Below are 12,335 nucleotides of genomic sequence, written 5' to 3' on the forward strand. Positions count from 1 at the left end.
GAGAGGAGTTTGGAGCAGACAGTAGGTGGTGGGTGCTGCAGTGATATGGCTGGAGTCTTCAGCCCTGTGATTTCCAGTGACTGGGGTGGCAGCATTAAACTGAGGTGTGGTTTTCTAGATTATGGACTTTGTGGCTGAGCACTTAAAAAAGGGTCCAGTTTCCAAGTTAGCATTTTTCCTAATTAGTGTGTTTGTCGTGGCTTGAACGTAACCAGCACATGTAGAAAGTGTACGTGTTCAGAGTTTGTTCAGGGCTCGGGGCACAGTGAACACAAGGAAGCTACACCAGATCTGATGCATAGCAGCAGACTCAACCCAGTGTGAGAGGAGACAGAAAGCTTCCAGCCTTAGACTTGGAATAAGGGAACTGTGAGTAACCTTCACCCTTGTGACCCTTCGTCCTCGAGTGGAGAGGCTGCAGGTTGAGGATGCAGAAGAAGCTCAAGTCCTTCTCTGAGCCAAAGGTGTGAAGCTGTTTATTTTCACTGGGACAATGTATATATTGCAGGAGGCAGATGCTTGCCTGCTTAACCCAAGCACTCGCTTATCTGGGCTCTGGCGAGCGTACAACTGTTGTCCCTTCTAATCCCCCAACATTAAACAGTCCAGGCACCTTTCCCTGGCTGAGCCTGGGACTGATTTAAAAAACACACAGAGAGAAGCCAACAAAAAAGAAACATTTGCTTTCTTTGCCAAGTTTAAATGAAGACTAATGCCGTGGTGCTGCTTAATCTTGTTTTTCTTGCTATCTGATGGATGCTAACGTGGGATGGAATCAATCCCGGCAGCCGGTTATCTTTGCGGGGCCCCCATGTTGCTGAGATCGGCATTAAAGTCTCGTGGGGGAGTTGATGTGCTATGAAGAGTCTGGAACTTTCTTCCAATGTGGTGACTCTGTGGTATCCATCTTCCTTTGGGAAGGTGTCTCCAGGAATTGCCAGTCTGCTGTTGGACGTCCGAACAGAAATCCTGTTTGGCAAAGCGGGATATGTCTGAGCGAGTGAGAACAGGGCACAGTCAGGTGAACCTGGCGGAACTTTTTCCCTGGTCCCTGTGATGAAACTTAACTCCTTTCCTATCAGTTGCTCGTGTTTGAACTGGTTCTGCTGGGAACAGCTGCCATGGCCCTGATTGGCAAGAGGGGGTTTGGGCTCTGACTCATGACCTGCCACCGTGAGGGTGCTGCCCCGAGTGCCCCCAGCCCTGAGCAGAGGTCCCTGCTGCTGGCAGGGCTAAGCTCGGCTGCAGGGAGTGAAGCAGAAGGGCTGGAGGAGCCAAACCCTCAGGCCAGATCTTTGTGATGACTGCTGCCTCCCTCCCTTGGATCAGCGCTCTCCTTCGGCTCTGCTGGCATGAGGAAGGAGGCGGGAAGCTGCACCAGTGCTCGGTTGTGCAACACCACTGAGCAAAGCCAACCCAAAGCCTCCCTCTCTTTCCCCCATGTTCCTCTACCCCTCTCCTTGCCTGGGAGCCAGGTTGGTTTGTTGTAGCAAACCTGGCCTGACCACCACAGTGTTTTCATTTATTTTTCTGCCGAGCTGCTGCTTTTATCTGGGCCTGAGGCAAAGGGGCTCCTTTTGCTCAGCAATATTGTCGGTTGTGTCAGGATTCCTTCCCTCGAGGTGAAGAAGTGCAGGAGTGTGTGTTTGCCGGAGAGCTCGGACTTCAATTTTGAAACCAGGTTTGGTTTTTTGAGCATGGGGGAAGGGAGGGGAGGAGAGCAGTAAAACTGAATTACTGTAAGGCTGGAGGATGGATTGTGTGAAGGCTTGTTTTAATCGGGGGAGGAAAGGCTGGGGTCTTTCCTGCTCTCTCCCTCAGCTGTCCCTGGTTAGCTGGTTTGCTTTTTAATAAGCATTATTCTGCCTGGAGCCTGGGTCCGGCAGCAGGGAGTGTTGGCATTGCCTGTGACAGCATGTGGACAGCTGTAACAAGAGGGGAAAGAGTGACATGGAGTGCAGAGAAGCCCTTTTGTTTAGAAAGCAGGGTCCAAGTGGGTCTGTCGCTCCAATCCGTGCACAGCCCAGCCGAGGCACGGTGAATTTGAAGGTGACTGACGACTGTGTAACACAGGCTTGGCTCTCCGCTTCCAGCGCACCTCCCATATCCTGCAGCCATGAGTTCACAGGCTCCTAATTGCCTATGATGTAAGACAGCAGTAGATGAGGTTGCTATAAATTCTGGCTGCAGGTGTGGATTTAATGGCTGTGCTTCCCTTTAAGGGCTCACGGATAGCATGGATCCCTGCAAGTTACAACAGACCGAGTTGGACTCAGGCTAGCACAGCTAAAAGAACCCATTTGTCTGCGTTTTTCAGAGCTGTTGCTTGCTGGAGGCTACCAAAGGACGAGGTGTCAGTGTTCAGCTGGAACTGCTTGGGGAATGAGCTCGCTGTCCTCTAACAGAGCTCAGCCGTGGTTCCAATTCTCTCCATCAATGTTCTCTCGTAGCTGAACTGCCCAGGTGTGAGAGTGCCACTGGAAGTGGACCTTAAGGCAGCCTGTGTGGACACAGGAACCTTTGTCTGAGAGTCTGACAGCTTTTTCTCATGACCAGAACAAGACTGTGGTTCTTGTCCTTTTTAGTTTTTATTCATGCTGGATTCTGGTTTTAGAAATCATAGACAAATTATAATCATGGGTGATGGTCCTTGACGTGTAAAATGCAAACTTTTTGGAGGGAGCAGAACAACCCCTCAGGCAGTTACTCCAGCTTGCTGTGGTGTGTGCACCTGTAGTTTGGATAATTAGCATGGTGAGTTCCCTAGCTCTCTTGAGAAAAGGGGCATGGCTCACTTAGAGTTCGGTTTTGTATATTTTTCTTCATTTTTGTGCACATTCTTGCAGTCCAGAGTTTATCTAACAAGCTGGGGTGGTGCTTCATGAGTTGAGCTGAGGCCTCATGCTCTTCAAGTGCTAAGTTCCTTTTCTTGGATGTCCATTCCTTGCCCCTCCCTTGGGCTGGTGCTCTAGGACTGCATGGGGAGCTGAAACTGTTCCCTCATCCAGGTGAAAACTGAACCTCATTTTTTCTCTGGCTGAATTTTCGGCTGGATCTGCCAGCAGATCTGACTCACTTGCTGGCCGCAGGATCCCTGGTGCAGATAGGAGAATGCAAGCCAGGTCCTGAAGGAAGGTGTTGCTGCCCTCCTCGGCAGCAGCCCGGCTTTAAATTGGCTGAAAACCTGGTTGTGAAATCATTCTTGCTAAAAACCAGAGCTGAAGAAGTAAAGCAGGCGCCTCTCTCCAAGGCTGAGGCCAGCCCTGAGGAAACAGGGGAGGGGGTGTTGGCCCAAGGACCCTTGGAGATGTGGCTGAAGGCAGCAGAGCTGGCACAGGTGTCCCTTCAGTGGGATGGCACAGGTGTTGTGCTAAATGTGGGGAAAAAAATGGAAATACGAGGCAAAGTAGTACTGAAGCAGGAGAGATCAAGACAGGGAGGTGTGGGGGAGCCTCGGAGAGCAAAGGGTGAGAATTTTGTATGTATTTGGCCTACTGTGATGGAACTGTTAAACTAATGATACCTTTAGCTCCCTTGGGGGCTGAAAGGCCTGATTTAGGCATTTAAGTGTAATTGCAGCCCAGCAGAGCTGGGTATGGGGCTAATGCTCTGTTCTCTCCTTCCCCCGAGGCTGGAGGAGGCAGGAGCCATTCCCACTTCATTACTGTGGCAGCAGGGGGACTTGTCTTAGCTCTTTGGCTGAAGTTAATAATAAAATTAAACTAATTGTTATGCCTGTTCGTGGAGAAGAAAGTGTGGCTTCTGGGATGATTTATTTATTTTTCTCCTGCTGCCTGCCTTGCTGCGACCGGTGCTGGAATGGCAGGATGGGAACCCCAGCTGTCCCCCCTTGGAGCACAGGGTGCTGGAATGGCAGGATGGGAACCCCAGCTGTCCCCCCTTGGAGCACAGGGTGCTGGAATGGCAGGATGGGAACCCCAGCTGTCCCCCCTTGGAGCACAGGGTGCTGGAATGGCAGGATGGGAACCCCAGCTGTCCCCCCTTGGAGCACAGGGTGCTGGAATGGCAGGATGGGAACCCCAGCTGTCCCCCCTTGGAGCACAGGGTGCTGGAATGGCAGGATGGGAACCCCAGCTGTCCCCCCTTGGAGCACAGGGTGCTGGAATGGCAGGATGGGAACCCCAGCTGTCCCCCCTTGGAGCACAGGGTGCTGGAATGGCAGGATGGGAACCCCAGCTCTCCCCCCTTGGAGCACAGGGTGCTGGAAGGGCAGGATGGGAACCCCAGCTGTCCCCCCTTGGAGCACAGGGTGCTGGAAGGGCAGGATGGGAACCCCAGCTCTCCCCCCTTGGAGCACAGGGTGCTGGAATGGCAGGATGGGAACCCCAGCTCTCCCCCCTTGGAGTACAGATGTGTCTCGGGAGCAGAGTCGTGACTCGGGAATGTTTTCATCTGTGTGTGCCGAGTCACAGTACACAAACTGTTAAATTTCCTTCCCTCAGCTCCCAGATCCATTCCTCCACTCTATGCCAAAGCATGCGTTCTTCTATCAAGACCATATGTACGCCAAGACCGAGGTTCTAAAGTCAAGGTGTTTTTGAAATATTGGAGTGCAAATTAAGTATCTGAGTTATCTTAACTGTCTTCTAAAAAAAAAAAATCTCTATCAGCCTCACATATAACTCAAAAGATTAATGGAAGCCTAAACTTTGATCCAAGTCCAACAGCTGATACCAACCATGAGATTTTCCAGGCCTGAAAGCAAAATAAAAAAATCCAATAAAAAATACTTCCTTCTCCATCTTTGAGGCACTCAGCCTCTTGGCCATGTTTTGGGCTAATACTGCTATTTTTTCCTCAGTTGCTTAACCTCTTCTTGTGTCACCTTGATCCTGGGCCACTGGACCTTACCTAAAGCGGTTTGAGTAAATGAATGACATTATTTAAGGTGTTTTATAGCTTTGTAGGAAACACCTCTGCCTGATTATTGAGGAAGGCCATCAGGATGGGGGATCCTCTGTCCTCTCTGGGATTCAGTCACTGTCTCGTTTGCTCAGCACTGTTTGTTTTTCCTGCCATCTGCCACCCGAGCAAACACTTGCTCTGCATTTTGACAAAAATATCAACTTTCAGGTCTTTAAGGTCCCTTCCTATTCAAGCCATTCTATGAAAAGTGACGTGCCATTAGAAATTGCTGCACAACTGATGAGGGCCTTTAATTCCTAAAATTGTTCTTGGATTCATCGCTGATTCGTAGGGGTTTTAAATGGTGTGAAGCAATAAAAATACAAGGCTGCTTATAAAAATATGTTACCTAAAAAGCAGTAAAAATGCCAATTGAATCTTTAGGTGGGAAGTGGCATAAGAAGCACTTGGATCTGGCTTTTGGCACTGATGGGTTTAGGTGCCAGGCATGGGCAGAAATGTGGAAGCATTACTGAAATCCAAACCGAGGATTGCAAAATTTGAGCAACTGTAATTTCTCTCCTTTATTCAGGAGATCCTTATCCTTCTGATAAGGATCTGGAGGGTGCACTTTCATTTGTTTAAAATGCAATAAATAAATGTGAACAGAACATCAAAGGATGCTTTTTCTTGTAATTTTTAACTGCCTCTCCATTCAGTGTTTCTGTGGATCCTTTGGTGTCCATTTCCTTGTGTTCTGACCCGTTTGTGTCTCTCACACTTGGTTTATAGGGTTGCTGTCAGAAAACTGATTTTTCTGGGGTTTTCCCTTTCACATGTTTTTTGGGGGATTGAGAAAATCCCAGGCGTATGGGACTGGTCGGCAGAGCTCCGTGTGTTTCCTAAACGCACACGCAAAATCCCTTTGAAGAATGTAATTTTACTGCTTACACTCACGAAATCCTCTCGCTGGTGATGCCATAATTCCAACACAAATGCTCAATTATGGTATTTTTCGCAGAATTCCCCAGCCCTTCTGTAGCTGCCTGGCTCCTTATCTCCAGCACTCTGCTTCCTGTGATTTAGCAGCACACAAACTGCAGCTCCACTGCTCGAGGTGGAGAAGGGTAAAACAGGAGCACTTGAATGTTTTTTGCCCAAGCTGTGATTACAGCCCGGCGTTTCCCGGCGCTCGAGCCCTCTCTTCGGAGTGTAATTAGGAACACATTGATTCTTATTGCAGCTGGCAGCTGCTCGCTATTGCCTTTTTCAGCTTCTGACCCCCATAGTCCCGCTGACCTTTCCTGGGGTTAGTCGTAGGCCCTTTTCATTGTGATGGGCTCGAAGTGGCTCATGTGGAGTTGATTATTTCCTTGCTTGTCTGGCCTTTTTGGTGCCATAACTCCAAGTCACTTCCATTTTTTTCCCCTGCTTTTGGCTGACCACAGTGAAAGGAAATGCTTTTGCTGGCGACAGGATCGGTTTGCACGCTTGACTGACTCGATTGAGACCCTGAAAGGGGGGGAGGGGGAGGGTAATGAACACTGTAGGTGCTGCATTTGCTTTTTAAAGGTTGATGTTAATGATTGAGTGGTCATTAGGCATTCATAAAAACGAGGCTTCGCCCGGCTCCCTTGCCTTTTGGCACGCCGAGCCCCGCGGGTTGGCATGAGGAGCGCTGGGCTGTCACCTGCGCTGTCCCCGAGGTGTCCCCCGAGCTGGAGCTGTCACCTGCGCTGTCCCCGAGGTGTCCCCCGGGCTGGAGCTGTCACCTGCGCTGTCCCCCGAGCTGGAGCTATCCCCCGAGCTGTCCCCGAGGTGTCCCCGAGTTGGAGCTGTCCCCCGGGCTGTCCCCCGGACTGTCCCCCGAGGTGTCCCCCGGACTGGAGCTGTCCCCGGGGCTGTCCCCGAGCTGTCCCCAGGCTGTCCCCGAGGTGTCCCCGGGCTGTTCCCGAGGTGTCCCCGGGCTGTTCCCGAGCTGTTCCCGAGCTGTCCCCGGGGCTGTCCCCCGGGCTGTCCCCGAGGTGTCCCCGAGGTGTCCCCCGAGCTGTCCCCGAGGTGTCCCCGAGGTGTCCCCGGGCTGTCCCCGAGCTGGAGCTGTCCCCGGGCTGTCCCCGGGCTGTCCCCCGGGCTGTCCCCCGGGCTGTCCCCCGGGCTGTCCCCGAGCTGTCCCCGAGCTGTCCCCGGGCTGTCCCCGCCCCGTCCCCGCCCCGAATGGACCGGGCGGTTCGGCTGCCGGTGGCTCCCGGGCTGGAGCCCGCTGCTCCCAGCGCAGAGGCTGATGAAGGCTATGTGCCAGCTGTTACACTCATTTTGCCAGACCCCAGGAGGACAGCATGAAGACAGTCAGTGATCAAAGGCTCTGGAGATCACTGAGGAGCCGAGCGGCAGGAATGTCTGATTGCTTTCTCTTGGAATGCCACAGGCTTCAATACCTCCTTTTTTTCTTTTTCTTTTTTTTTTTTTTTTTTTAAAGGTGTCTTGGTGTGAGATTTAATGATCTAACTCAGCTTGCTCACGCTGAAGCCAGAGCATTTTAGTTAATTCAAGGGGATTCATTTGCTCTAAATTTAGGTGGTTTGAGAATTTGGGTTTTGTTGTACTGATAGCAAGTTAAAATGAATTTTTTCTTGGTAATTCTAATAAATGACCTAGGGGAAAAAAACCAAAAAACAATTTTCCAAGCTTTGGGTGTTAAATCGCATATGGCATTATAAAGTGAGATGGGATTAATGAATTTTGAGTTGCTGCTGTTTAGGAAAAAATGGGAAATCTGTGTATCCAAAGCTGGTATACTCCAGAGGGCTGTCACGATGCAGCTGGTGGGCAGTGCTGCTCCTGAGGCTCAGTCACTTTTTCCTTGGACTTCCTAGCAAAGGCCGTCAGCTCCTGGAGGTGGGAGTGGGAAACCTGAATAACTCCCTCTGTTCCTGAGCATGCTGTTTCCTTCCTCCTCCTCCTCCTCCTGCTCTACCCAGCATTTATAGGACCTGGAGCATTTGGGTGGTGCAGAAACCCTTCCTCATTTAGCTGTTCCTCATGGAGCAGCTCGCTGGAGGTTGGGAGAGTGTTGGAGCGGGGAGTGATGGAGCAGGAGTGCAGTAACAGATCCGAGATGGGGTGGTTGCTCTTGGCAAGGGAGGTTCTGGTGTTGTCCTGCCAGCTGGTCTGAGATGGCAGGAAGATGATTCAGGGAGCTAAACCAAAATGGGGATGAGATAATGCTCTTTTCATAGTGACTCTGGTCTCAGCTGCAAGGGTGGAGAGGAGAAGTTCACGGTCCAGTAAATAAGTGGGGCAGGATCTCAGCTGTGTTTGGAAGGACACTGGAGCTTGGCACCATGGCAATGCATAGAAAACAGCATTTTGTCATATTTTAGAGTATGAAACCTTATTTGGGGGTGAACATGGGTAGGAGTGAGTTACTTGGGAGGTGAGGGTTAAGTTACAGTGCCAGGACCAGACCTGTGGAGCTGTACATTGAAGGCCACTGGTTCTGGAGAAACAGTGACAAACACAAAGCTTTGGGAAGAGACATGAGTCACTGCCAGGGCTGCAGAAATCCTGGCAGCTCTGGTGCCTGTGCCTCCCCATCTTAGCTCAGTAGGGTGCTTCAGTGAGCCCAGGGGCTGCTCTCTGGTCCAGGATGACCCATGTCCATCCTGGTGAGGTCTCCAGGCTGTGCCAGGTGTGTGACTGTGTGCCAGCTCCCCTGCAGCATCCCGTGCCAGGCTGATGTGCCAGTCTGGTGTTGGGGACAGCCCTGCTCCTGTGCTGGGAAACCACTGTTGAGCTGTCCTTTCCCCTCTGTTTGGAGTTAGAGGTGATGGTTTATTTACATTTTCTTGTCTGTGCGTGGCATTCCAGAGCTTGTGGAGCTGCTGGACGCCTGTCCCCACAGCTCTGTGCTCAGGGGCTCCTTTCATAAAGGGTCTGTGACAAATGAGGCACACAGCTAGAATTGTCATGTGCAGAAATACTTCATCTCACTAATTACGTCCAGAAGTGCCAGGCACACGTTTCTGGGTGCCCCTGTGTGTGCTTCCAAGGGCAGACATCCATTGGAATGGTCAGGATGAGCCCTCCCCATGACACAAGTCTATTATCTTCCTTGTTTCCCTTGATCCATGAGCAATAACCTACTTTAGAGCTAACAAGGAGGTCAAGTGCTGTGTGAAGATAACTGGAGGATGACTTTAGGTGAAGAGGTCTGGGTGGAAGTGAGAGAAATGTGGCCTTTGCCATGCTGTGCCTTTCTGCTGGGCTGGAGAAATGGCCAGAGAAAGTGAAACATTTTCCTGATCCACAAAAACCACATCTGTCTCTATTCAACCTTGAATATTATTTATATGGATAATTCCTCTTTTAGTTTAAAATGCTCAGACAATGACACCTCTTAATTCAAAATAGTTGCAACTATTTGGTGCACAAGTGATGGAGATACATCCTCCCAGCCTAGGAACAGTGAACAGTGGGCAGAGCTGTTCTGAGCAGAGTTCATCTTGGAGTCTGGGACGCTAAAATGGAGTCACATCTAACCAAGATGCTCCTCTTTCAAATCCCAACACGTCCCCTGTAACTGGTACTTGCTGTCAAAATGGGAGCTCAGAGTTACTGAGAAGATGGCAAAGGGGAAGAGTTGTGTTTTTCCATCCCTAGGGCTTTTTAAGTACAGTATTAAAGAGGCAAAGTTTCTCCACAGGATTTCTGAAGACCAAAAAACTATGAGCTGTGGTCTTGCTGTCTTCTCTGTATTTAACAAGGGGCTTCTGCAGTGTCACCATCTGCAGAAGAAAAAGAAAGAAGCATTTCTGGGTTATGTTGTGTTGCTGGGTCTTCCCCTGTGTTCCCAGATCTACCAGTGAGCGAGATGTTTGTGCCATCCCTTCAGAAGCAGATGTCGAGAAGTTTCATTCAGATACCTGAGTGTTGATGCTGAACAATCCTACTCCAGTTAAAGCAAATATTTTTCCTTTTTCCCCGCCAGTCAAAGAACTTTGGTGTTTGTGGCTCTCTGTGTGTACTCACTGCTTTGCAGTTGATCTTACCACTCCTCAAGGCTGCAAAAGCCAAACTGGTAGGTCAAAAGAGGAGTAGCTGTTGACACTGGCAGCGAGGAACATGTAAGGAGAAAGATAAACAGAGGGAAATCAGAGCCTGGATAAAGTAGATCTCCAAAGATAAAGTTTAGTTAAAGATAATGAGCTGGCCTTGTTTAAAAAGACAGCTGCAAAATAACCCGGTAGCTCCATGTGCTGGGGTTAAAGTTGACCCAGAATATACGTTTCATTGCTTTTGATAAATAAATAGTGGAGGGAAGATTTGGCAAAAAGCAACATTGCCCCCAGCCCTCTTCAGCAAAGTGTTTGATGTTAACAAGTTCTCTGGGTGTTTACTTTGTCCTCTGCGTGCGCTGGTGGAGCAGCGCTCCTGCCCTTGAACCGAGGGAGAATTCAAATAAACCAACCCCTTCGGCACAGCTGGGCTCTTCTGCCATCTGCGGCTTCCCAAAACAGCCCCAGCTCGCCTTGGGAACCAGCCTGGGCCACAGGATCACCGGGTCTTCCCAACAGCTGAAATAAATTTGCCGAATCAGATAAAACTGCCCAGAAACGGGAGCAGAACTCGACAGTTTTTCTTGCCGCCCTCTCAAGCTGTCAGTGTAACCCAGGGTGCAGCTTGTGGGCAGAAGTGGCAGTGAGCAAACAGCTCCATAAAATCCAGAGCCATCCTTTAATTAGGATTGGAGGCTTTTCCTGATGCTTAATTTGCATATATACTTTACAATGATGCTGTGATGATAAAACATGGTTATTTTAAAATAAACCACAAGAATAATTTTGCTGTTGATATCTGGATCCAGCTTCTTGGAAAGCAAATGGCTCTGTGAACAGCCAATAATCTGGGACTTATTCCTACCAAGCATGTGTATTGCTGCACTTGTTTCTGTGCTCAAGTAAAACTCCCAGTTATTGTGTGTGTGTGTGTGTTTATACACACAGCTGATAGATGAGATGTTTAAAGTTTATGTTGAGTGTTATCAGCAGCGGAATTGTATGGCTGGGCTGATAAATGAAGTAACTGTGCTAAATGAGCTCAGATCTTATCCATCATAGCATTATGCAAGGCCAGTAGGACATTTACATGAATGGCAGCTGTGGATTTATTGTTTTCTTGGAGAAACCAGTGTTTGATTGAGACTCAGAGTGTCAGAAACACTGTTCCTGAGGCTCACCTCTTGTAAGTTCGGTTGTTAGTTCCATGATTTAATTTGTGTTTTGCTGGTTTAATAATTTATTATAGAGTCATTTAGGTTAGAAAAGACCTCTGGAATCATAGCTAGTTTCTGTTTTGCTGGTTTAATGATGTAGTTTTTATTTTTGATGATGAAAGTGAGATCTCACATAGCTGAACAGTTGTGTGTGATACAGCCAAGGAAAAGACTGCCCTCTCTAGAAGCAGCCATGGAAATAAAAGTGGATATAATGGATGTCTCAAAAGGATATAGGAGAAAGCACCATTTTTTGGGCAATATAAATGAGAACAAAGCTAATATTGGTATTTTTTCGTTGCTGTGGTTTGCCTGCAAAGCCCAGCAGAAGGAGCCAGCAGATGACAGGTCTCAGTGAGCAGCTTTAGAGCAATTGAGAGCGGCAGGAGCATCGCAGCAGTAGATTCATAGAAACTTGTAAAACAAGTGCAGCCTGATGATAGATGGTCAAATGATTATTGTTTGCAAACAATATTATCTCCAATAGATAAGCTGTTTACTTTGGACTCCAGCTCCTCTAGGCGGAACGGAGTCTAATTTATCAAGGCAGAGCGGTTCAGTGTGGATGCCTCATGCCCCAGCTGTGGAAAAACTTTTACATTAAGAATAGTCCTTGGAACCACAGTGAACTTCAGCTCTAACTCACTTTTACAGATGGTTTCTATATTGCAAAGAATATTGGCTGTTTCCTGGTTGTGCTTTTTTTTTCTTTTTTTTTTTTTTTTTTAAATCACAAACACTTTGTTGTAAGAGAGTCAAAAGACCAACTCCTGAAACTCACAGTAGACATGTGCCTGTTTGTTTTGTAGCTGTTTCTGTGCCTCATCTTAGTCTGGAGATTGGAGCTTTCAATTTGGATAATCTGGCGCTATGCATCCAGCCCCCGGGCGCTTCCAGGCACTGCTGCTCATTGCTGCCACCAGCCTTGTCACTGCCACCAGCACAGGTAAGGCCTCGCCCAAGCCGGGGACTTGCAGGTTTTGGGGTTGAGCCCAAACTTTGGAACAAACTACGCTTGGGAGTGCACTTCAAAGTGGCCAACTTGAATGGATATTGTCAATAAACTGCTTTTGAGGAAGCGTGGAGCACTGAAATGCAGCCTTGCATTCAATATATGACTTTGCTTGTGAAAACTTGGCTCAAGACAAGCGCCAGAACGTGGAAGACTCTGCGCTGCTTGGGTTTGTTCCTTGGGATC

At 48.9% G+C, this 12,335-nt stretch overlaps 1 protein-coding gene across 2 annotated transcripts in view; it reads left to right on the forward strand.

Moving 5' to 3' along the window:
• Positions 1 to 12,335, forward strand: part of CDON (cell adhesion associated, oncogene regulated) — a 54,953-nt gene that overhangs the window by 7,900 nt on the left and 34,718 nt on the right. The window contains exons 1-2 of one of the 2 annotated variants that reach the window (XM_023941531.2): positions 1,260 to 1,681; positions 11,947 to 12,083. In XM_023941531.2, coding sequence (XP_023797299.2) covers positions 12,008 to 12,083 — 76 coding nt within the window. In that variant the 5' untranslated portion in view covers positions 1,260 to 1,681; positions 11,947 to 12,007. Of the gene's footprint in view, positions 1 to 1,259; positions 1,682 to 11,946; positions 12,084 to 12,335 lie in introns of those variants that run through there. The other variant, XM_086861412.1, reaches the window with a different exon arrangement.

The sequence above is a fragment of the Cyanistes caeruleus genome, chromosome 23 (assembly GCF_971803275.1).
Source record: "Cyanistes caeruleus chromosome 23, bCyaCae1.hap1.1, whole genome shotgun sequence".
Taxonomy (NCBI): domain Eukaryota; kingdom Metazoa; phylum Chordata; class Aves; order Passeriformes; family Paridae; genus Cyanistes; species Cyanistes caeruleus.